At 39.6% G+C, this 27430-nt stretch overlaps 1 protein-coding gene across 2 annotated transcripts in view; it reads left to right on the top strand.

Moving 5' to 3' along the window:
- LOC127568274 (gephyrin) overlaps positions 1-27430 on the top strand; it is a 416570-nt gene that overhangs the window by 245687 nt on the left and 143453 nt on the right. For both annotated transcript variants that reach the window (XM_052011838.1, XM_052011847.1), the window contains exons 5-8: positions 62-156; positions 1730-1796; positions 2551-2823; positions 4850-4984. In XM_052011838.1, coding sequence (XP_051867798.1) covers positions 62-156; positions 1730-1796; positions 2551-2823; positions 4850-4984 — 570 coding nt within the window. The remainder of the gene's footprint in view (positions 1-61; positions 157-1729; positions 1797-2550; positions 2824-4849; positions 4985-27430) is intronic.

A 27430-nucleotide genomic window follows, 5' to 3' on the forward strand; every position in this document is an offset into this window, starting at 1 on the left:
AAAGCTTAATTTGATACCAATTTTTGATATTTAAATTTTTTTGTATTTATTGTAATTTTAGGCTACAAAGGAGGTGATAGAAAGAGAGGCTCCTGGAATGGCATTGGCTATGTTGATGGGTTCTTTGAATGTGACTCCTCTGGGGATGCTATCTCGGTAAGGTAGCATACTTCATACTTATTTTGGCTATAAATCTCTGTATAGTACTCACACAAATGTGAATAACAGCAGATCAGGCAAGGATGGAGAATTCCTTTCAAAATTTTCATAGGTTACGGCTCAGTTTGTATTTAGTCTTCATAATTTTTTCTAATAAAGCAAATGAAAAAACAGTCCTTTTCTCTGGTAAACTGAACTGAGCAACCCAGTTGGAACAATTGCGTTCTTTGAGAAATTAATTGATGTCTCAAGTTTTTGGCTTGTAATATTAAGCACTAATAACATAGTGACTAACCTAGATGACTTCACTTTGTGTTTCCACAACAATGTATTTACTTTTTTTTTAACCTCTGCTTAATACTATTAAGAAGTATAGTCAGAAGACTATCCACCCAAGCTTCCACCTGACTTTGAAGTGGCAGTTTGGAGGTGATTGAGAGAGCTTAAGATTTAAGCTACATTCTCATTTCCTTTATTTGAGCACTTTGCCCATTGTGGTACATATCTACCACAGTTAAGGCTATATTCTATGTGATGAATTGAAGAGGACCTTATGTCTCTTGTTCAGTGTATTGGGGTTCAATACTCTGTGTTATTCTTCACATGCCACTAAAACAAATTATTTGCTCTTTATCAAATTCCTGCTTATAGGATCCTAATGTGTCCACATTGACTGCCTGTAGTGAATTAGTTCCCTGGCTATAGAGAATATTCTTAGACTGCAAAGTCGCTGCATAAATTAAAAGTCCCTTCTTTTCGTGCAGTAAAACTATGATGATCTGCCATCCGATTGTTCGGAAATCCCAGTGGTTTGGTATCTGGCTCACCGAATTATGTTTTCCACGCCCCCTTTAAACTTTGGGCCCCTTCCCACATGCTCCTTATCAACCCACTGGTCCCTATATCCAGCACTTCTTATAAACTCACTTGGCTCTGTTTCCATGCTCCTTTTAAACTTACCAATCCTCTGTTCCACAATCCTTATAAACTCGCTCGATCCCCATTCCCACTCTACCTTATATACTCATGGTGACCTCTTCCACTCTTCATATAAACCCACCTGGACCCTGTTTCCATGCTTCTTTTAAGCTCATTGGGGCACTGACACATATTCCTTTTAAACTCATTGTAGCTCCATTTCCATGTTTCTTTTAAAGTCACATGGCTCTGTTCCCACACTCCTTTTAAATTTACTGTATTGAGTTTTCTTTCCTGTGCTCCTATTATACTCATCTAGTTAACTGAAAAACTTAGTATACTACTGCATGACATTTTTTGAAAAACAAGATAAATTAAAAGTAGGTTGGGGTATTAATAGAAATAATATCCCATAGTGCAGAAAATCTGTCAGTCTGGCACCACCAAATTCCCAAGGATGATGGATTATTAGAGCTTTACTCAGTTGTTAAACAACAATCTATATTTCTACAATTATTTTAACACAAAGAATATGTTAACATATTGCATAGAAGAGATCTAGTTCATTTTTGTGCCAGAGTTCCAGGTAATGTCACTTTTTGTTACATGTGAGATGTGCATCCCCTTATAATGATTATATTTCTATTGTCAGGCCTGTGTGTGGAATAAGAGGGAAAACTCTGATTATTAATCTGCCTGGCAGCAAGAAAGGTTCACAGGTAGGAGTTACCTTTTTTTTTTCATTGTTACTGCATTGGAGAATTTGACCCTAAGTATGTAGTACATCCGCATTAGTATAGACAAGTACTTGATAGTCGACATAGACACAGTGGGTCAGAAGCCCTTAACTGTGCTGTGTGACTCTGAGTCTAATGTGAACATAGTTAATTAACTAATTAATTCATTCTTGCTCTGCTTTCTTTTCTGATCACTTTCCCTTCCATTCCCAGGTAAAATGTAGTATATTTGTACATCTCTCAGTTGTTTTTGCACGTAAAATTAGAGATTTCTTTATATATCTATTTCATTGCAAAACTATCATTTCTATGCATCACATTGTTCAGAACAGGATGCATAGAAAAGATATCAAAAGTTTATTGAGAAAAATGTTTTTTATGGGTCCATCACAATACAATCAGTAATTAAGCAAAAAAAAATCTATTTTCTGTGATGCTACAGAATACCCTTTCATAAACTGCAACCAGCAGTTTAACTACCAACAATGAGGACAAAATCCATGAACTAATCCCTGTGGCTACAGCATATTTTTTGCATTTGATTAATTCTTGCCTGGTTTATGAAGTCATCCAGTTTGCAGAAGATGATAATCTCTCTTATTTGAATGGTTTACTTTGTATTTATTACTTTGTTGAATTGGGTTGACACAACAATAAACACTATCTGCAATCAAGTATTATCTGACAACTATTTATTTCTTGAATGTTTATAATTTGACTTTTAAATTGCACCCAGGAATGCTTCCAGTTTATATTACCTGCCCTACCTCATGCTATTGACTTGTTGCGGGATGCAGTTGTGAAAGTGAAAGAAGTTCATGATGAGTTGGAGGACCTTCCATCACCTCCACCACCATTATCTCCTCCTCCTACCACCAGCCCACACAAACAGACAGAAGACAAAGGAGTTCAGTGTGAAGATGAGGAGGAAGAGAAGAAAGATAGTGGAGTGGCTTCAACTGAAGAGAGTTCGTCCTCACACATCACTGCAGCAGCCATAGCAGCCAAGGTAAGAAACTTCCCGCAGAATAGGGGTATTCATACATGTAGAATCAAACCTACCTATTTCATTGTTACCCATCAAATCATTTTTGCTTGTTTTTCTCCAGTTGCCTGTGTTTTCCTGTCATAGTGCTGATAGTTGTGTTGTACATCAGAACTTCCAACTTGTACACAGTCCCGCTCCTGTCATGGCTAAAGGTGGTAAACCTGTCCCTGGTTTCATTGGTCATCACTCTCATACTGCCATCAGTGCAGGAGAGCCGGTAAGAGACAGCAAAGAGGCATTAAAAGTAAACACCTGGCACTGTGTTGTCCTTCGTGAGGAAATGAACCACTTGCACTGATTTTATTGTTTCAATTAGATTTTAGCCATTTAGATTATCCTTTTCAACATGTTCATCCTGTTAATTCTCACCAAATTATGTATCTTCATAATTGTGATTTGTTTTTTTTCATTGTTCTCATTGACTTCATGTGACTCATTCATTAATCATTTTGTTCATTTGTCACGAAGCACTAGATATAAAATGTCCTTGTACTTTTTTACTGTTTGATTAAATGACTAAATACCTTCCCTTTAGAACAGTTTGTGGGTTAAATATAAGAACTAGTATTGTTAAATTAGAATTAGGAAGATGTTTGAAAAACAGATGTAGTCTTAAGAAAATTTCAGTGACAACAAGCAACATATATTGCTGCAATTGTTGTTACTGACAGATCCCGCTAATGTAAAGTTTGTTTGTAGATTTAAGATGATATTAGTTTTGAATTATAATAATTATAAGTGTATCTGGATTCACACTGAATATGATTGTAGACTTGGAAAAACAAAACATTTTGTTCAGATAAATCTGTACGATTTTTAGGTACTTACCTGGTGTTGCTGTGTACTCTGCATAGCAGGTGATGAGGGCTTGAGTTGTGTTTCAGTTTCCTTTTAAAATTGGCTATCAAGATTGCCAGGCCTCGGTTTTCTAAAATGTGCATCAGCTTTACTTCAAGAGCTGGATTACAACCATGGAAATTGGTGAAGGACGCAGGTTCCCCTTCAAAAAGCGCTCACTTAATCAATGGGTTAAACAAACATGAACAAAATAATGAAAAGAAGGCATTAAAGGTTATTTCGAAGCGATTATTCTTGCTGGTGTAGAATCTAGCCTACCTAGAGAAACTGAAGTGAGCCAAATCAATCGCAGTTTTTTTTTAATAGCTATATCATTCCTGCATTGACCGTTGTCACATTTATAAACTTTTCAGACTCCCAGTGGATACTCAATTTTAGAAGTTTGTTTAAAAAATCCAGTTTGCACTGCATTTTTTATTTTTCCTTTATAATTTATATGAAAGATTTTTAATCAGTAGATCCAACTTAAGATTGATGCACACCACTCTAAAAAAACTAACATTGGGAAACCATACTTTGCAGAAGTGATCGCTCCTGCCATATTAGTGCAAGTGATCAATTTCCATAAGTGTAATGATTATAAATGAAATGCTTGGTACAATTTATAACATTTAAGTAATATGATTCATGATTAATATTATGCTTAAAATTGTTGAGATTGTTGCTTGTTAATGTTTGTGCTTTAATAAATGTTTGGTAACGCATATTGAGCTTGTTGGTAAAACTAATAAATCTCCTAATCTGTAATACTGGTACTACAGGTCATCAGCATTTTGTTTAATATGTAGATTTGTAATTTCAGAATTGTAACATGAAGAATTGCTTAGGAGTAAATGTATTGCCATTTTATGGCTAATATTGCTTTCACTTTTGCAAGTTAAGAATTGGCAAACAACACAAATGTAACAAAATATTTTCTTGAAAGAATAGGGAATGATAGATTAAGAGATATTTCAGCTTTAGATCAAATTTGCTATTTGAAGTTTTTATGAAAATGAAGTGAACTAATACCTGATAGGGAAATGAATTAAAATATTTTAGTTTTCAAATGGTCAAATGTAAAGGTGAATTGAGCAGTAAAGGAATAGTTGTTGTAATTTATTATCTTCAGCATTTATTATACTTTCAGATCCCAGATTCGATTATTTCTCGTGGTGTTCAAGTGCTTCCACGAGACAATGCATCGCTGAGCACAACTCCATCCGAATCACCACGAGCTCAAGCTACATCACGGCTATCCACAGCTTCTTGCCCCACACCAAAAGTAAGTTATTGCGAGAAGCACCCTGTAGAAATCTTGAATTTGGTTAGGTAATTGATGAGTGATCATCTGCTCCTCAAATAAAAGAGTGGTGCCGATTACCTCAAAAATAGGAATATATTGCTTGGTAACTAAATTGAAACTTTTGCTTTAAAAATTACACAATATCATGAATCCAAATTTAACACCCGATAAGTGTGCAGAAATTAATCTTTATTTTTAATTAAGGTAAAACATTTAATACTTGGCATATTCATGACTTTTATGGTAATTGTTGGTAAGTCATAAGCAAGCTATTTTAATAGTGAGAATCCTACATATTTTTAATTGATAAAATGTAGTGCTTACTTCCATTTTCATTTAAAGTAAATCAATGTCTTTGGATTCCAAGTTTAGAACAAATGTTTTGAGATTATACAAGAGTTTGTTCTCTTCCAACATACCAGGTGCCATGCATATTTGATTCAGTCATAGTATGCAAGGAAATTATTTACAATAAATCTTAAAAAATTTTCGCTGCTAAAGCTTAGTTTAAAAAAAACTAGAATACTGGCACAGGACCTCAAGGAGTTCATATATGCATATTTTGCATTATTAATGAGGAAGTTGAGAAAACCCTACCTTGCCAGAGCAGTTCTGCTGGAAAAATTACCATGATCCAATCTGATTTGACATATAATGAAAATTCTGGCTTGACAAGTTTTGTGTTCTTGCAAACTCTTTTCTTGCTTTACTTCTAAAGGGTACTAACTCCTTTACAGTTGGATATTTTTACAGTCAAAAAACATTTTTCCATGCACTTCTGGTCCTCATTTTACCAGAAAGCAGTTGTTACAAAGGTCTTTTATTCAATTGTTCACTTAGCTTTTTTTCCCTTTTGGACAGTGCATTTAGATGGTGGATTCATTCATATACAATATTTGGGGCATCCCATTGCTTTCTATTACAACTTTCACTTGTGAAAGATAAAGAAATTGAAAGCTTGATTTCTTCACCTGAATTGCATTGGGAATTTTGAATCACATTTGTATTTTAAATGTAGATGAAGTAATATCATGATTTTGGATTATTGATCTGTCTTTTGATTATCAAAATCTTGCACAAATGTTTCCTTTCTTCACTGCCCACAGATTCCAAAATCCTACCATTTGCAGATCCAGGACCAATTCTGAGTTGTTGGGGGTGTGGGGGCGGTGTCTTTCCTTGATGAATTTTCCAAAATCTTAATGAATCATTGCAATTGATCACTTTCTGTCGGTTGCATAGGTGTGTTTCACTGGAATAAGTTGGGAGGCCAGAGTATGTGCCATTGACTGCCTTCTTTTTAAAAATAACTCTGTTGATCATCTTAATTACATCCTTATAGTTGGCCAAGAACATCATTCGAAGTTGACGCACTTGGTTGAATTAGTGCCATCCAGATATCTAATTGCAGATTAATTGTGTTCACTGTGTAGATTCAAACCTCTGCAGAGATTTGCAGAACAAAGCCTAATATTGACTCATTGAGTCATAGTCTAATTATTCTATCAAAATTCTGTTAGTTTTACAAATTGATAACTTCATTGTTTTAATTTAAATGCCTTGACTTTCAATTTGCAATAATCTGAGTAACAAACTCCCCTGTTTTTAAATTTTACTTGAAGCATCATTTCGTTCAGCTGGATGGCTCATTGTTGAACTTTAGTTATTGTGTCTCACTTGTATTTTTAGTTGCAGTGAAGGGAGAATTAATCAAGTGGCACAATTCTTCAGGCAAAATGCACTAATAATAACCTAACCTTACAGGAGCTCTCAGTAACATTTAATTAAATGTGTCACCCTTCATCGAGTTACAAATGGATTCTACTGTGTGACTAACCATGATATGGACATGAAATGTGATCCTCTTGAACACTGATCCAAGAGAAATATAAACTTTTATGTATGATGCAATATGACTATAAAGATTATGGAAAACATTTCTATGCCTAAATGGCTATTAAATAAATGATAGTGTGCCAATTGCTTATATTCAAAAATGTAGTAAGTATAGGCTTTAATCATACTTGTGATAATTCACACTGTAGCTATAGTTACCATTTCAAAATATCCCTTAAGTCTCTTCTTTGTGCAAGGAGCAAGAAAATAATAGAAAAATCTACAGGAATTTGTGAATTAAATTGATTTTTATTTCAACTTTTCTTTATCTCCTCCACAAAAAATGACTGTTTTTGATCTTGAAGGTATAATTACTGGTATAAATTTGCCAATATGAGTCCTTGTGAGTGGTTCAGGAAAGACTGAATCAAATTTTGAAGCAGCTTACAACAAGCGTTGCTAGTGCCTTGAGCTTATCCTGTTCCTGTTTTGCATCATGACCCCTTCATATGCCCAGAGTTTAATTAATTTAATGAAGCTAACTGCCCATCTCTGAATGAAGCTTTAAAGTTAGAGCAGATGATATATGCAAACTCCCAAAACAGCTGTATTGTTTATACACAATGTTAAGAGCTTGAACTGGGTTGTTTTTAAGAATTCTTCCAAGATGCATTTGTGTGTTAGTAGTGAGTTGCTCCACAATATAAGAAGTGACAACAATTACTATCCTTAATCATTCTTTTCTTTCAACTAAGTTAGCTGATGACAATGACAAGACATAAAGCAGAAGTTTAATATCGCCTGTTTGTAAGGCATGCTAATTATTGTATGTTTGGTAACGGTGTTTTCTTGAAGACAATAGGGGTTATTTTAATATTATAACTTGCAAAATTCTCAAATTTGCTGACAGAATTGGTTCTGAATTGATAAAAGTGCATTTTATAGTGAAAATAGCATTTTTGCAGTCTATGCAAGGAAACAGAATATTTAAAAACTATGAAATGCACATCATAATCTGTACACCATTTGCAGCCTATTACCTTTAGTCTGACCCTTAAGCACCTGCCCAATTGCCATCTTTGTGATTGTATGCAAAGGCAATTTAAGCACTTTAAAGCTGTTTGAGCTTAAAAGGATTGAAAAAGGCTACTCAGTCAACTTTGAAAATTAAGAGGTGGCATTTACCAGTCCCGGAACTTGGCTGTTTTAGAATTAGTGACTTCAGCCACTTACTCTGGCCTTATCTTCAGCAACTGGGATTATGGTGTCAAAGATATTGCAATATTTCTGAACTTTTGTTGTGTCCGAAAGGGTGAGAGGGAGTGAAATAGAAGGAAGAGTGAAAGGAAAGGAGTTGGAAGAAAAAGCAGTTGGCAAATGAAGTGTGGGTGAGCAGAGGCAGAAGTAAACCACCTGAGAGAGCGAGAGAGAGAGAGAGAGAGAGAGGGAGAGAGAGAGAGAACAAAGAATACAAATAGCTTAACCTTTCAAGCCAGACTTCTTATAAACTTGGCACACTGGAAAATGAAGTAATGTTGGCATAAAGTACTCAGAAGTGAAGGATGTAAATCCACACAGGCAGAATTTTGCATCCAACATTATGTAATGTCAATCGTGCCATTTGTAGAGATGCTAGGAAGGAGTTAGGTTCTTTCACACTGGGCAAGACACAAGCATTTCTTGTGCAATTACATTGGTAAATTGGTAAATTTATTACTGTCACATGTACCGAGGTACAGTGGAAAAACTTGTCTTGCATACCATTTGTACAGATCAATACATTACACAATGCATTGAGGTAGTACAAGGTGAAACAATAACAGAATACAAAATGAAGTGTTACAGAGAAAGTGCATTGCAGGTTGATAACAAGGTGCAAGGTCATAACAAGGTTGTTGGTGAAGTCAAGAGTCATCGTACCAGGGAATTGTTCAATAGTCTTATAACAGTAGGATAGAAGCTGTCCTTGAGCCTGGTGGTAATGCTTTCAGGCTTTTGTATCTTCTGCCCGATGGGAGAGGGGAAAAGAAAAGAGAGAGTGTCCGGGGTCTTTGATTATGCTGGTTGTTTTACCAAGGTAGCGAGAAGTACAAACAGAGCCCTTGGATGGGAGGCTGGTTTCCATGATGTGCTGAGCTGTATCCACAACTCTGCAGTTTCTTGCGGTCAGGGGCAGAGCATTTGCCATACCAAGCCGTGATGCATCTGAATAGGATGCTTTCTATGGTGCATCGATAAAAATTGGGGAGGGTCAAAGGGGACTTGCTAGATTTCTTCAGCCTCCTGAGGAAGTAGAGGCACTGGTGAGCTTTCTTGGCTGTGGCATCTACATGATTGGACCAGGACAGGCTACTGGTGATGTTCACTCCAAGGACTTGAAGTTCTCAACCCTTTCGACCTTAGCAGCGTTGATGTAGACAGGTGCATGTGCACCGCCCCCTTTCCTGAAGTCAATGACCAGCTCTTCTGTTTGCTGACATTGAGGGAAAGGTTGTTGTCATGACACCATGTCACTAGGCTCTCTATCTCCTTCCTGTACGCCGACTCATCGTTAAGTGAGATATAACCCACTATGGTACGCTGTAAATAAAATTTTTTTAAAAATTAATTTAAAACTTGTAGATGGAGTTAGAGCAGAATCTGGCCACACAGTTGTCAGTGTATAGGGAGTAAAGTAGAGGGCTGAGGATGCAGCTATGGGGACACCAGTGTTGAGAATAATCATGCCAGATGTGTTGCTACCTATCCTTGCTGATTGCAGTCTGTTGGTGAGGAAGTCTAGGATCCAGTTTCAAAGGGAGGTGTTGAGTCCCAATTCTCAGAGTTTGGAGATGAGTTTGCTTGGAATTATAGTATTGAAGGTGGAGCTGTTGTCAATAAACAATAGCCTAACGTGGGTGTCTTTACTGTCCAAATGCTCCAGAGATGAGTGTAGGGCCTGGGAGATGGTGTCCGCCATAGACCTGATTTGGCGGTAGGTGAATTGCAGTGGGTCGGGGTTTTCTGGGAGGCTGGAGTTGATGCGTGCCATGACCAGCCTCTCAAAGCACTTCATGATGGTGGATGTCAGAGCCACCGGGCAGTAGTCATTAAGGCACTTTACCTTGATTTGCTTGGGTACCGGGATGATAGTGGCCTTCCTAAAGCAGGTGGGAACGTCAGATTGAAACAGCGAGAGGTTAAAAATGTCTGCAAATACCCCCGCCAGTTGATCTGCACAGGATCTAAGGACATGGCCAGCGACACAGCCTGAGCCAGATGCTTTCAGCAGGTTCACTCTCTGGAAGACTGATCTTGCATTCGCAACAGTGGCTATGGGTCCAGATGTATTGGAGGCTGTCGGGGCGGTGACATTCCAGTCCCCTTCTGTTCAAAGAGTGCCTAGAATGTGTTAAGCTCATCAGGCACAGATGCACTGTTATCGGCGATACTGCCCGACTTTGTGTTGTAACCCGTTATAGCATGTAAGCCCTGCCACAACTGACAGCTGGTCTGGGACTCGATTTTGGACTGGTATCTTGACATCCCTGATAGCTTTACAGAAGTCGTATTTCAATTTCTTGCAGAGGTCAGGGTCACCAATGCACCAACTATGGGGTTGCCAGTCCCCCAAGATTGGAATGGACCCTGAAATGAAAATTGGTCTTCAGGTCATTGCTGCAAGTAAACATGAAGAAAACATATGAGAGTTAAAATATGTCATTTTCTTTGAACCCTTCTCATTCCTGGCTGTTAATGTATTGCAGATGGGATAAAAGCTGTTTGATTAATAAAAGGGTATTTGCTCTTGAATTCGCAGAGTGCCGTGAGGATGGACAGCTTGGGCAATCAAATTTGGGAATGGGGTGTTTGATGATACCCCCCAGGAATACTCAACCAGGGCTGGCACTCATAAGCAACTCGTCTTATGAAAGGAGGCCCACCTGGTCTTTCAGCCCTTGATAATGAGTGAATGAAGAGAGGAAAATAATGACCATGGCACTTTTTGTAAATTACTGATTATTCTGTTAAATGATTTTAGTTAATTAAGCAGAATAGAAAGCTGTTGTAAATATATTTTCATTCACTTTTGGAATTAGTGTAACACTGGCAAGGCCAGAATTTACTACCCATCCTTAATTAGCCTTGAAGAGATAATGGTGCTGCTGCCTTCAATTGCTGCAGTCCTTCTGGTGAAGCTACTCCCACAATGATATCAAGTAGGAAACTCCAGGATTTTGAACCAGTGATGGTGTAAAACCTGTGATGTATTTCCAAATAAGGATAGTATATGATGAGAGCTGTTCCCATTCATCTGCTGCCCTTGCCCTTCTTAGTGATAGAAGTTACAGGTTTGAAAGGTGATGTTGAAGTAGCCAAGGGAGAAACTGCTGTGCATTCTGAGTGAGAAATATTTGTAGTACTGTAACAAGTTTTGGCAAATTGTTAAAGTAGTCTGAAAACCATGGGCAATTTTTTAAAAATCCTAACATTTACTAAATACAGGAGGCTCAACTTAACAGTCCCCCCAAAATAGGAGCATGAATCACAGTACATATTTAAACCACAACCATTGAATGGAGTGCAGGCAGCAAGTCAGTTTTCGTGGTACATTTCCCTGTCACTAGCACACTTCACTTTCACTAATGCATCTCACTCTCACTGATACACTTCCCTCTCTCTTGCAAGACATCGTAATGAACAAGACAGATGCAACAGCAGCTAACTGGAGGCACACTTACATGTCCTTTTCTCCCCCATCATTGGGAAGACTGTTGCTGGGGCTGTGGTTGGTGACAGGACTGAACCCTTTTCCTCATATCTAACCTTACTTATTACATCCTGCTTGCACTCAACCCCACTCTGTTCAGATCTATGAGCTGCAGATGATGAAAATATAATCCTCTTAACTACAGCCCCTTCCATCCACACCTTGCCCATAATCTTTTCCCCTTCTTCATTTCAAATACCCGTGAACTGACCAGGAAGTACAGGAAGAGGAAGAAGACTGTGAACACTAAGATACATTGTCACTCAGTTTCACACTTCCAACCAGAAGCTGAGATATGAAAAGAGCGCGTAATTTCAAAAAGAAGGAAGTCAATAGTTATGCTTGGAGCATAGCTCAGGTGCCAGATCTGAAGAGGATGAGGTCACACAAAAGTCTCACTGCAGAGGACTCAGATGAGGACTTCAAAAGGATAAAGTGCAGAAAAACACTTATGAGTGTGCGCAGTGAAATGTTTGGAGTATTGAAATGTCAAGAAGCAAGGAGGGGTCAGTCATCAACTTGGTTAAGGGCAATATGCAGAGCTTTGATCCTGTCCTGACCAGTATTGAAATGATGGCCAACACCGCAATGCCTGTGGAACCACTGATGAAAGTCAGCTGCCTCCACCAGCCATGTTGCTGCCATTAGAGTGGCACCAGCAGAATAAAGGCACACTAAAGACAGGGTCCAAGGGAATGATAAGTTAGCATTTGTTTAGAATATAGCATGATTTCATTTATAATTTTGGGTAAGGATGTTGATTTTATGTTTTTTATTTTATGATGGTTTTTATCTTTCAACTATTGCCAAGCAAACAATATGATCACAGATATAATAATATGTGGGATTGATAAATTGGGATTGTGATTAATGCAGTCAGAGTCAGATTAATTCTTCATGGGCACCGTGGCCAGAAAGTGGCTATGGAGGTTACATTCTCTTTTTTGTTTACCAGAGCATCCTTTAAGTGAATGCATGGGCTCTCCCATCATAAAGATAAAATAATACAACACTGATCTTTACACTCCATGGTTCCTCTAGAGTACCACAACCATTGTATTGGTGTTAGACAAGTCTGTTCTATCTAATTTCATGTGCAGCATGACTCTCATCGCACGCATACTTACTATGTGTGTCTGGATTGTTTACCGGAGTCATCAGCCATGTCGTCAGTAGATAGCCTTTATTGCCTTGTCATTGCCCATCTTTTGCTTATTATGGTGAAACAAATGCAGACGGTACAGAAGACTTCTATAAAATGACACCATCATAACTGTGGCCAGGATATCAGTTGTGGACCTGCATGAATCACTACTTATGATCACACACCAGCTGGACATAAAGAGAACAAAACCTGTTTTAATCCCAATATAGGGTATAGTTAACATGTAGCATCTGCATCATAACGTGTGTGTAACAAATGGCACCTAGAACCACAGGAAAGCTTACAGTCCTGACAGAGACACGCATTCTCTCCGTGGCTGAGTCACTGGCTGAAGAGAATGGCATGTAGTCAGCTCACTTTAAATAGACAATGACTTCCCTTATGTAATAAGTAGGGGGCAGACTGCAAGAGATTGCTGTTATCTCCAGCTTGTACTAGGAGCCAGGCACACAAAAGTTAATTGTCATATCACTGTCACCAGAAAACAATCCTTGTCTGGCTGTTGAATTGCAGTTGTGGCTGCAGTAGGTAAAGCACAGGTAAACTTTTTAAACTTTATTTACAGCACAGTAACAGGCCCTTCCAGCCCAACGAGTCCCCGCTGCCCATTTAAACCCATGTTAACCTACCTGTACGTCTTTGGAATGTGGGAGGAAACTGGAGCACCTGGAGGAAACCCACGCAGACACGGGGAGAAAGTACAAACTCCTTACAGACGGCAACGGGGATTGAACCCCAATCGCTGGTGCTGTAACAATGTCACGCTACCCGCTACGCTACTCTGCCGCCCTTTTAACATGTTGTATTTAACATGTTGCTTGCTGAAATTTGGCTACTGTTGTGTATGGTGTTGCCACTAAAGTGACATTTTATTGATCTGCCATTGCGTATCACTGCTGTTTTGCAATAGCTTCTGTTTTATAATCATTTTGTTCCCTGCACAATTTTGCAGGTATGCTCACCTGCTGAAAGTCCATCTTCCCATCCTTCTCCCTTACTAGTAGCTTGTCTTGCTCCGCATGCCCTTTGGTTTTACCTGGTCATACTCTATTGTACGTGGAATGCCTACTACTGATCCATAACAGACAACAACTATTTACTGTGACACAACCTAATGCAACCTGAACCAACTCCAGCATGCATCAAATATAAGGAAAAATCAGGGAGTAAATAACCTGTATATAGTTGATGATCCCTTTAAATAATGCTGGTGAGTGGACCTTCCTGTTGTTTATATTGCATGTTCTGGCAAGCAGGGTTAAGAGAGCTTGTTAGCTGGAGCTTTGAGCTGCAAAATGTCACTTGACAACAAGTCACCACCTATCCCTGGCCAATGTAACATCAAATGTGATTGGTAGCACAGGTTGATGCACTCACCTTCAAAGCTATTTTGATCCTTCCATAAATTCTTGTGATTGCAAAAAATCAATGCAACCAATTCTAATTTCCCCACTTTGGCAAACACAAGTTTTAAATGGACAGATTGGAAAGATATGTTAGGAAGTAGCTTATGGAAAGAAGCAAAGGCAGCAGGTGACATTTCTTTTCAGTGATTGTGTTTGACACCTCTAATTGTAGAATTACATCAGTTGTAAACAGATGAAAAATTGACAGTGTGCTTCAGTTACCAGGGCACAAATGACTGCAAAATAACTGCCAAACTGCAAAATGATGGAACAACATGAGATCTGATGGATGTGGAAAAATAAAGCAAGAAATTTTCTATGTCAGCTAGAACAACCTCACAGCTGTACAGATGGAAAATTTAGAAAAGTAAAGACAGCAATTAAATCAAGGAAGATCTGAAAATATATTTGCTGACCTGAAAGACCTAACATGACTCATTCCTTTAGGCTATTTGTCAGAAGCATGACGGACAAGTTGCATATTCTCCCAGTAGCAGAGATCTGATAACAACCAAATAATGTGCACCTTTTTATCGATGTTGATTGAGGGATGAGTATTAGTCAAGACACTGGATATAAGTCTGCTATTCTACTTCACCTTTTACATTAACTTTAACATCTTATCTGAAAGTCAGTACCACCCTAGATTTTGTGTTGGGATCTGAGCCCTCAGCTTTCTGCCCCTGACAGGACTGCTGCCAAATGTGTCACAGCTAACAGATAAGTTGGGTAACAGAACAGAAAGTGCTGGGAATACTTGGCAGGTCCGGCAGCATCTGTGGAGAAAGAACCAGAAATAATATTTTATATCATTGCTCTTTCATCAGAATTGATGGAAAGTAATCAATCCAAAATCTTAACAGTTTTGTTTTAATTTCAGATTTCCAATAGCCACAGTATTTTGCTTTTAGAACCAAAAAGCCAGAGAGTGATACAGCATGGAGACAGGTTCTTTGACCTAATGAGTCCACATTGACCATCAAGCATCCATTTATACTAATGTTATTTTATTCTCCCCACATTCCCATCAATCCCTCTGGATTTTACCACTTACCGACACACTAGGCACAAGCTACAGTAGCCCATTAACCTACCAAGCTGCATATATTTGGGATGTGGGTGGAAACCCAAGCACCCAGAGGAAACCCATGCAATCACAGGGAGAACGTGCAAACTCCACAAAGACAGCACCAGAGGTCAGGATCGAACATGGGTCGCTATAAGGCAGCAGCTCTAATATTTGTGTCATTGTGCTACCCCTGAACCTATATTTTTTTGAACTGAAGGCGGTGCTTCACAAACTGCAACTGATGGATTGAGAGACCAGGAAAATTCCTGAGTACACTGTAATGCTTATTCCTTCTCAATCAGTCCTGCTGGATCAGAAATGAATTGCTTCCATTCCACATCTGTGTGTTCTGAGCTGGTTGATGAGACCAATATGGAATCCACAGACTCTGCTACAAGTGGGCAGGTGTCTAGCAGAGCGTGAAGTTGGGTTGTCTGCTCCTTTAACTATTTGCAGTTAGCCTCCGCTTGCTCCCATCAAAGCAGCTCATCGTGTTCAATGTGATCTTCATCACATGGTAAATCCATGTAAAATGTAAGGAGCAGCATCAACCATTGTACATGTTTTGTTTTGATCCCACAGAAGCCTTTGTCATCCAAGAGGGATTATGAAGAATCCTTCTCAGATTTGCTGTCCTCAGAAATGTATTACCATTCTGTGTCTTCTATGTGATGACATGCAAACCTGCAGGTCCCCTGCAAACTCAAAGCCGGTGCAGACTTGGGTCAAGAAAAGCTGTGATATCACACCAAACCTCTTTTCAATTTTCTTTCTGCAGAGTAGTGTTTAAACCGCTGGGTGCTTCATTAGAAGCAGCCCTTTCTGACACATTCAATCATAAGATATAGGAGCAGAATTAGACCATTTGGCCCATTGAGTCTGCTCTGCCATTCAATCATGGCTGATTTTTTTTCATCACGATTCTTCCGCCTTCTCCCTATAACCTTTAACCCTCTTATCAATCAAGAACGAATCAATCTCTGCCTTAAATACACTCAATGACTTGGCCCCCACAGGCCTCTGTGGCAACAAATTCCACAGATTCACCACCCTCTAGCTGAAGAAGTTCCTCATCTCAGTTTTAAAGGGATGTCCCTTTATTCTGAGGCTGTGCCCTCAGATCCTGGAATCTCTTATGAATGGAACCACTGATTAAGTAGGCAGTAGAGAGAGGTGAGGATGGTAGGAGTGATTTTTGAGAGAGAGAGAGAGTCATTTACCTTTTTTAAAAAGAAAATAAAATCTCTGAAATGTAAGCTTTTTTATCTAGAGAAGACAACAGCTCAAACCTCAAAAAACAATTTCTGAGAAAGAAATCACTTCTCTGCTTTTAATACATCCTTGTTTATGACTTATCCGTATGGTCACCCAGTTTCATCCTATCAGAGACAACCCTTCCCCACCCTCAAAGCAGCTTTATAAGCTTCTTTTGTCTTTTCAGTTCTGACGAAGGGTCTCTGATCTGAAACATCGACTCTGTTTCTCTTCCTACAGGTGTGGCCTGACCTGCTGAGTATTTCCAGCATTTTCTGTTTTTCCTTCTGCTTTTAATAAAGTCTGGTTTGTGAACTCCACCTTATTTCTGGGCCAATGCGTTGTACTTGATTTTGCAAAATTCTGTTGTCATTTGATTGTGAGCATGTGTGCTTTAGGGTATGCATCTCAAAAATGTCAAAGTTCAAAACTTGCATTGTAATATCAGATATAGAACAATTCAAACACTTCAAATTATTTGCTGGTCATGTATATCTTTTTGTTTCTCCAAAGTACTTTCACACCTCTGCCTTTTTTTAATACAGTCATAGATTTATTTCCCAGCCTTTCAGTGAAAATGCAGCTTCAGACAATGTTGCTTTGAAACTTGCTCTTGTATTCATATAGAAGTGAACCTATCTTTAGTGATTTTTCTTACTTCTACAGAAAGAAGCGATTTACTGTGGAGGTTGCAAGTATCTGCCATTTCAGTCTGTGGGTATATTTGTCAGAAAGTAACAAGCTAATGCTGTATGTTTTAACAATTTTAGGTTCAAATTAGTTGAAGTAATCTTGCTAATATTATGCAATTGTGGCTCACTTTGCTGAATCAAATTTTTGGGTAAACTTTGTCTAACGTGCCTCGTGAATCTCTCAATGCGACAGAAATAACAACTTGTATGCACAGCGCATACTTAATTCTGTTGCAGCCTTGACTCTTAAAAATTAAATAATTTAATCATTGTTTTATAAGTAATTAAATGTGTTCAGTTAACATCTGATTTGTAGTGTTTTTCGAAATGGTACGTTTTCTGATATTTTGATTGCAGTTCAAAGCAGATTGCTATTTTCACTGGTATTGTTGAAAGGTTCCTGTCTCTTAAAGTATGTACAGGTCCCATTTAAGGAATGACAGCAGCAGCCTATTTGGTCTTATTCCAAGGCTGCTTTTGATTATTAGAAGATTCCACGCTGTTGTAGTCCACTTTTGGAGGACTTCAACTTATGTTCAGTAGTAAGGGAAGGGAGAGAAAATATTTCACAGAACCACAGAACCATTTTAGAAAAACCACAGATCACTTTTCAAAGACCTCGCTTTTTGCTTCCATCACATGTTGTTTAGAAACAGAACCTTTGTAGTGTTGTCAGTTCCTATCAATACATCAAGTCTGGGGAAAATAGTAACTTAGTCTTGAATACAACTTTTAAATAAGAACAGTTATAAGGAAGAAGCATTTTAATGATTTATATGATTTATTTACATGGTGCATTTAGAGCAGAGTGTTTGATGCAAAATATACAGATCTTTATCACCTGTTATTGATATGGTAAATATATATTTCTGAAAACTGAAGCAGCTGTTATCATTTACTGATTAGTACAGACATTTATTTACATTAGATAAAATTTTGACCATTGAAGGAAAGAGAGCAGGAAATAAAACTAAATTAAAATAAATGAGAAATATCTAATTGTCAGGCAGCTGCTCACAGCAAATTTTAACTTTAATCTTTGCTACAGAGATTGTGTGCCTGTTGGAGTTCTAAGGAAAGGAACTTTGGCTGTTTGCTTCAATGGTCATCATAATCAATTGTCATTATTACCAGTTACCAATTTGAGCAGCACTGCTCTGCAATCACTACTTGAAATCAGATGTCAATTCACTTCTTTCAGGCTTTCCTCGTAGTACCTGGCAGAATGCTGTCCTGTGCTTATCACACCTTCAAACAATTCGAATGTGGATGTATTAAATGTGACCATGTGATATTAGAAGAGAGATTGAGCAGTTGATGAACTGTTGGATAATTTACTGGAATGCTGAAGCTGAGGTTGTCTTCCTTAGAATAGAGGAAGTTGCGAGAGAATCTGATAGTGATGTAAGAGATGATGAAAGGTCTCAACAGAGGAGATAGAGAGAACCTGTTGTCTTTGTTAGAAGGATCAAGAGCCAAAAGATATAGAATGAATGTGATTTTCAAAAGGGCCAATAATGACATGAGGGAAAACCATTTACACAACTGGTTTGGATCTGGATTATCGTGGGAGTGGGGCTAATGGGGCCAGATTCAGTTGTGACATTCAATGTGGTACTGGAAAGAAAATACTGAAAATACTTGGAAGGAAAAGAATGGCAGCGCTTTCGGGAGAGGACGAGGACTAGCTGTATTGCTTCTGCGTAAACCCAGTATGACTCAATGGGACAAATGGCCTCTTTCCCTGCTATAACTTTTCTGTGATTTTGCTTAGTTTTGTTTGTTATTACTACATTGCTCACTATCATTAATTTACAAAATATCGTAAGGCGGCAGTGGAGGTTCCAGTTCAAACTGATCAGTGCACCATGTGGAAATCTGCAAGACTTAATGCCAACATACTTACACAGTTATGATTTGTACAGCACCCCTGCATAATGGTGGCAAGCATTAATCGTGAAAAGTAGATTTCACCTTCCTGAAAGTGAAAAAAATGTCTAATGGTTTGAGAGATTAGAAGGCTAAATAATTTATATTTTTCGCTGTGAGTTGAACAAGATAAATCAACACTTAAGAAAGGATTTGTCATTGATATCTCAAATTCTGAGTTTAATGGCTTCACAATGGCTTCTACTGATTATTTGTCACACATTAATGTGCACATACAGGCAGTTGTTTCTTAAAAATCACTCCTTTATCATCATCACCTCAGCCAAATAAATCTCATAAATAAAGAATAGAAATTTGGATGAGTTTCAATGAAAGAAGGGACAAGGAGGACGATAGTTGAGTGGAGAAATTAAATGGTGGCCTAGCAGGAACCAGCATCATCATGTGAGATGGAGATAGAAACCAAAATTGGAAAATCATTGAATCATTGTAAGGTTGTTTACTAAATAAGTTATTTGACACCAAATATCCATTTGAAACTTTGAAATAAAAAATAACCTACCCTACCAGGCATCTGTAGTGTACTACTGAGGGCAGCTTCCCTATCAAAGATGTTGGCTGTGGATTTGGTTAGTAACTGTAAAGACTAGCTTAACAGTTATTGCAGTCAGGCTAACAAATATTTTGTACATAAGCTTGTTGCAAGGAAATTCAAAACACTACTACTATCTCCTGTATGTCTTTGCCAGTGCAAAACACACAAGTGAAATAAGGTTGCTGCAGAATAGAGACCAAGTGGAGGCAGGGAAGTGAAGCCTGGGATGAAGTTGGGTGAAGGACCAGGCCAGTAAATGGAGGGATTGGATCGAGGGGTGGTAGAGGTGTGGATTATTGGGATGGGAGTTGGCAGCAGCTAAGGTAGATTGGGATACCCAGAATGGGAGTGTGGTTGGCATTGTGGAATGCGAAGTCAAATCAGGTGCTATAATTGGGGGTCAGGGGAGATCACGGAGGGATTCTGGGGTGTTTGCAGGAGTCTGGAATCTAGTCAGGTGGCAGATCTGTAGGTTGATTGAGGGTCATGAGCGAGGTGGGAGGATGGGGGAGTGGGCTTGTGAGGAAGTCAGGTAAGAGAATTACTTGAAGTGGATCTGTCTGAGTTGGTTCTCAACAGCACAGTGGGACCTGCTCAAGGAAGTCGTGCTGAAGTAGGCATTGCGGGCTCTGTGAAAACTTGATTCTTCATGAACACACTGTTCTTTATGAACAGTGTGGGTCACTTGTGCAGCTGCCAATTACAGTACACAACCAAATAAACATAATGCATAGTGTTATCTTATTACTATTATGGGACATTGCCTTGCATCAATTAATTGCTGCTTTTTCACTACAGTAAAAATGTGTCGTTATTTAAAAAGTACCTCATTGTCTGTAGACATAATAGTGAAAATAAATTCTGAGGAAATTCAATTTTATTTGACCATTTTTGGGGGGTATAATATGAAATGATAGAGCATGATTTCAAGTGACACCCTCCAACAGTCACAGTCTCCCCAGAAAGTGCAGATGTCCACATACTGAAATATATATCATTTTAGAATAACCACTTGAAATAGGATTAGACTCCTTACATATGCAAATTAAGATCAGTATTTTTATACACAGCCAAAACCAATTCTGCACACAACAAGCTCCCACACATTTCAATGTGATGGTTAATTAATCTGTTCTTGGCATGTTGGTTGAGAAATAAGTAATGGCCAGGTCAGCAGGGAGTAAAAATTGTTCTACTCCAAAATAGTGCTTTGGTATCTTTTTGTACCTGAGACAGCAGCCTCAATTTAATGTCTAATACTAAAGATACCTCAATGGATGGGTCACTTCCTCAGTCCTGTACTGGAATGATGAATTGCATTTTGTGCTCAAACCTCCAGAGTGAGACTGAACCATTCTGACAGGCATTAACCAAAGTAGAATCCCAATCACATATTGAAAAATGTGGCATTAAGCTCTGGCTAGTTATGCCTAAATTTAAATCATCTGCATCATGTGGAGTATTGGTTGATATTATGCTCTTTATGTGGTTGAAGTATTGTTTAAATATTGAGACTGCCTGAAAATACCACATTAAGAAATGCTGCTTTGTACAATGCTGCTTTGTAAGTAGATGCTTCTACCTCTCACAGATATATTGTGATGCATTCCTTACCCAAAATTATGCACTACATTTCCTCTGCAGTATCAGAGCAGGATCGAAATCACCAGCACCAGCTAAAAAATTGAATTGGGTTGATTAATTAATGTTCACCAGTAACCAGTTCCATTCTATTAATGCCCAGTGTTGAATTTGGCACAGAGAAGAAGTCAGCAGTTTCAAATGTAAATTGGGTAATTGTCATTAAACTGTGGCATGCTACAGTATTATTGAACATTGTTTCAATCCATAGAAAACAGTCTTGGCAAATACTGACATTTTAGATCAAATTCTAAATTTAAACCATAGCAAACTTCGATATTTATGAAAAGTGGACATCTTTCAGTTTCCTTGATTTTTCACAACAATGAATCCATGCTGATTATGTTTTTGCTTGTATGCATTTTTCATACACTGCAAAATAGAATCTTTTTATCTTGAAATGATGTTCTTATTTCCTCCTCCTTGCATAAATAATTAATTATTCAGTATTTTAGTAAATCACCTTGGAACTGCTTTTCCTTAGTACTCCTTCACCTTTGGGTCTTGAATTGCTTCAGTTGCACTAAATGATCTAATGGAAGTTGTCAGTCTCCACAGATAGTAACATTTCATTTAAGAACACTACTTTGGTTACTTCCATCCACTCAATGAGAGAGAAAAAGCACAAAATTTCAATTAATAACCTGGCATTGTAAGCATTTTTGCTCAATGACTGTGAAAATGATTGGTGAAATTAGTGTAGAATTTCAACATTAGAGACAGTTTCCTTTATTGCTTTTAAGGCAGTGTTGATAGAGAGAATTGTGACTTTTACTGGCACTGCCATATGTGAACTGCATCTGCTACATACTCATATTAACTAAACATATGAGCACACAATGCAGGCAATGCAGCTGTCTCACGACTCCAGCAACCTGGGTTTGAATGTGACCTCTGTTGCAACCTATATGAAGCTTGCACAGTCTCCCTATGTCTGCATGGGTTTCCTCAGTGTACTCTGGTTTCCTCCAAATCCCAAAGGCATGCTGGTTGTAAGTTGCCCCTACTGTCGGTAGGTTGTACAAGAATTGATGGGGGGGGGCGGGGGTGGTGGGAGGGAGGATGGTAAGAGGCACGTGAGAAAGAATAGGTTAAGAGAAGTAAGTAGGGGAACGGAATTGGTCTGAGAACTGGCATATACTCGACAAACAAAATTGTCTCCGATGTTATAAGTAAATGCGAGTGGCACAAAATTTTAAAAAATGTTGCATTCCCTAGCTATCAGGTTTTTATTCTGTTTTAATTATCAAGTTTTAATCTATTGCAAAATACTTGATTACGTTTTCCATTTTAGAAACATAGAAAATCTACAGCACAATTCAGGCCCTTCGGCCCACAAAGCTGTGCCGAACATGTCCCTATCTTAGAAATTACTGGGCTTACCTATAGCCCTCTATTTTTCTCAGCTCCATGTTCCTATCCAAAAGTTTCTTAAAAGACCTTATCGTATCCGCCTCCACCACCGTTGCCGGCAGCCCATTCCACACACTCACCACTCTGAGTAAAACACTTACCCCTGACATCTCCTCTGTACCTACTCCCCAGCACCTTAAACCTGTGTCCTCTTGTGGCAACCATTTCAGCCCTGGGGAGAAACCTCTCATTATCTACCTGATCAATGCCTCTCATCATCTTATATACCTCTATCAGGTCTCCCCTCATCCTCCGTCGCTCCAAGGAGAAAAGGCCGAGTTCGCTCAACCTGCTTTCATAAGACATGCTCTGCAATCCAGGCAGCATCCTTGTAAATCTCCTCTGCACACTTTCTATGGCTTCCACATCCTTCCTGTAGTGAGGCGACCAGAACTGAGCACAGTACTCCAAGTGGGGTCTGACCAGGGTGCTATATAGCTGCAACAATACCTCTCGGCTCCTAAATTCAATTCCACGATTGATGAAGGACAATACACCATATGCCTTCTTAACCACAGAGTCAACCTGTGCAGCTGCTTTGAGCGTCCTATGGACTCGGACCCCAAGATCCCTCTGATCCTCCACACTGCCAAGAGTCCTACCATTAATACTATACTCTGCCATCATATTTGACCTACCAAAATGAACCATTTCACACTTATGTGGGTTGAACTGCATCTGCCACTTCTCAGCCCAACTTTGCATCCTATCTATGTCCCGCTGTAACCTCTGACAGCCCTCTATACTATCCACTACACATCCAACCTTTGTGTCATCCGCAAACTTACTAACCCATCCCTCCACTTCCTCGTCCAGGTCGTTTATAAAAATCCCAAAGAGTAAGGGTCCCAGGACAGATCCTTGAGGTACACCACTGGTCGCTGACCTCCATGCAGAATACAACCCGTCAGCAACCACTCTTTGCCTTCTGTAGGCCAGCCAGTTCTGGATCCACATTGCAATGTCCCCTTGGATTCCATGCCTCCTTACTTTCTCAATAAGCCTTGTATGGTGTACCTTATCAAGTGCCTTGCTGAAATCCATATACACTACATCTACTGCTCTCCCTTCATCGATGTGTTTAGTCACATCCTCAAAAAATTCAGTCAGGCTCGTAAGGCAGGACCTGCCCTTGACAAAGCCATGCTGACTATTCCTAAGCATATTATACCTCTACAAATTTTCATAAATCCTGCCTCTCAGGATCTTCTCCATCAGTTTACCAACTACTGAGGTAAGACTCACCAGCCTATAATTTCCTGGGCTATCTCTACTCCCCTTCTTGAAAAAGGGAACAACATCCGCAACCCTCCAATCTTCTGGGACCTCTCCCGTGTTCCGTGGATGATGCAAAGATCATCGCCAGAGGCTCCGCAATCTCCTCCCTCGCCTCCCACAGCAGCCTGGGGTACATCTCATCCGGTCCTGGCGACTTAGGCAACTTGATGCTTTCCAAAAGTTCTAGCACCTCCTCTTTCCTAATATCTACATGCTCAAGCTTTTCAGCCTGCTGCAAGTCCTCACTACAATCACCCAGATCTTTTTCCGTAATGAATACTGATGTAAAGTATTCATTAAGTACCTCCGCTGTTTCTTCCGGATCCATATACACTTTCCCACTGCTGCACTTGATAGGTCCTATTCTCTGGCATCTTATCCTTTTGCTCTTCACATACTTGTAGAATGCCCTGGGGTTTTCCTTAATCCTGCCTGCCAAGGCCTTCTCATGCCCCCTTCTGGCTCTCCTAATTTCCTTCTTAAGCTCCTTCCTGTTAGCCTTATAATCTTCCAGATCTCTCACATTACCTAGCTCTCTGTACCTTTTGTAAGCTTTTCTTTTCCTTTTGACTAGATTTATTATAGCCTTTGTACACCACGGTTCCTGTATCCTCTCGTGACTCCCCTGTTTCATTGGAACATGCCTATGCAGAACTCCACCCAAATATCCCCTGAATATTTGCCACGTTTCTTCCGTACTTTTCCCTGAGAACATCTGTTCCCAATTTAATCTTCCAATTTCCTGCCTGAAAGCCTCATAATTCCCTTTACTCCAAGTAAATACCTTTCTAGTCTGTCTGTTCCTATCCCTCTCCAATGCTATCGTAAAGGAGATAGAATTATGATCACTATCTCTAAAGTGCTCTCCCACTGAGAGATCTGACACCTGACCAGGTTCATTTCCCAATACCAAATCAAGCACAGCCTCTCCTCTTGTAGGCTTAACTACATATTGTGTCAAGAATCCTTCCTGAACACACTTAACAAACTCCACCCCATCTACACCCCTCACTGTATGGAGATGCCAATCGATGTTTGGGAAATTAAAATCTCCCATCACAACAACTCTGCTATTATCACACCTTTCTAGGATCTGCTTTCCTATCTGCTCCTCGATATCCCTGTTACTATTGGGCGGCCTATAATAAACATCCAGTAAATTTATTGACCCCTTCCTGTTCCTAACCTCCACCCACAGAGACTCCATAGACAGTCCCTCCATGACGTCCACCTTTTCTGCAGCTGTGACACTATCTCTAATCAACAGTGCCACTCCCCTACCTCTTTTGCCCCCCTCCCTGTCCTTTCTGAAACATCTAAAACCCAGCACTTGAAGTAACCATTCCAGTCCCTGAGCCATCCAAGTCTCTGTAATGGCCACCACCTCATAGCTCCAAGTATTTATCCAAGCTCTAAGCTCATCCGCCTTGTTCACAATACTCCATGCATTAAAATAGACACATCTCATACTGGTCTGAGCACGTCCCTTCTCTGTCACCTGCCTATCCTCCATCTCGTACCAACTACTAGCTTTCTCCATTTGAGAGCCAAACACCCCTTCCCCAGTCTCTCCAGTTCGGGTCCCACTCCCCAACAATTCTAGTTTAAACTCCCCCCAGTAGCCTTAGCAAACCTCCCCGCCAGGATATTGATCCCCCTGGGATTCAAGTGCAACCCGTCCTCTTTGTACAGGTCATACCTGCCCCCAAAGAGGCCCCAATGATCCAGAAATCTGAATCCCTGCCCCTTACTCCAATCCCTCAGCCACGCATTTAACCTCCACCTCATTCTATTCCTATACTCACTGTCATGTGGCACAGGCAGTAATCCTGAAATTACTATCTTTGAGGTCCTGCTTCTCAACTTCCTTCCTAACTCCCTTTTTTCAGGACCTCATCCCTTTTCCTACCTATGTCGTTGGTACCAATATGTACCATGACCTCTGGCTGTTCTCCCTCCCTCTGCAGGATATCTTGGACGCGATCTGAAACATCCCAGACCCTGGCACCTGGGAGGCAAACTACCAAGTTTCTTTCCTGCGTCCATAGAATCGCTTGTCTGCCCACCTAACTATAGAGTCCCCTATCACTACTGCCTTCCTCTCTCCTTCCCTGCCCTTTTGAGCCACAGGGCCAGACTCTGTGCCAGAGACACTGCCACTGTTGTTTGCCCCAAGTAGGCTGTCTCCCCCAACAGTACTCAAGCAGGAGTACTTATTGTCAAGGGGTACAGCCACACGGGTACTCTCTAGTACCTGACTATTCCCCTTCCCCCTCCTGACTGTGACCCACTTGCCTGACTCCCATGGCCCCGGTGTGACCACCTGCATATAACTCCTGTCTATCACCTCCTCATTCTCCCTGACCATATGAAGGTCATCAAGCTGCATCTCCAGTTCCCTGATGCGGTCCCTTAGGAGCTGTAGCTCAACACACCATGTGCAGATGTAGCCTTCCCAGAGGCAGGGAGACTGGGAACTCCCACATTTGATGCCGAGCACAGAAAACCTCACTCATACTACTTCCTTTCCTCAAGTCACCTACCCTTCCTCGCCCCTTTACGCCTAAGCCCCTTGAACCAAAGCCCAGTCGCTCTGCTCCTTCTCACTCCGCTGCCCGCTCTGACGCTGCCCTCTGGATATGGCCGTTTGCTTTTTAAACTGCCCGCGCATTACCGGCTGACGTCATGCGCCTGCGCAGTCCTGCCCCACTATCCCCAATGAGAATTATTTAAAAAACTTAGCTGTTCCGAAGTCCCAAAGCCTGCCGAAACGAAATCAACGTTTCTTCTTTAGGCTTGTTGAACAAATTGTGCAGGTATTTTACCTCAATACCATTGACGTTATTTCCTAAATCATACAAAATATCTCTGCACTTTTTCTTAAAAAAAATTATTTTTTTACCTGCCTTAAAAGATAACCTGTAAATGAATCAGGTGCTTTTGGTATTCAAATGCAAATCTTGCATTCCCACCCTCAGAAAAACCATTTGTTCATCAGAACATGATGCCATTTAATGTATTTTGTTTACTTAAAGTTATCTCAAACGATCAGAAAATATTGAGAGACACGCTAATTTGTTTGGCAAATTAATAAGTTGCAAACTTACTGTACAGAATGAATGTTATCTAATGTATTAATAATGCAATCTCCACATTTATTTAATTTTTTTAGGATTTTTAATATATTCACATTCTATTTTGATGATGTTTTGCTTTGGTACATGAGGTGAAGTAGATCCCGTTTTAATTGCAAATATTTGGTACAAATAGCACTTCAGTGATTCCAAAGAATGAATGGATTCAATTAAATATTCCTTCACTTAAGTCTTTAACATCTTTGGAAATCATAGAGCTATTCCTTATTTACCACCCCACCTCCCCGCCGATTCAATACCATTTAGTTCTGAGCCCATGCTAGAGACAAATGTCTCTGTCT

This window comes from Pristis pectinata, chromosome 1 (assembly GCF_009764475.1).
Source record: "Pristis pectinata isolate sPriPec2 chromosome 1, sPriPec2.1.pri, whole genome shotgun sequence".
NCBI lineage: Eukaryota > Metazoa > Chordata > Chondrichthyes > Rhinopristiformes > Pristidae > Pristis > Pristis pectinata.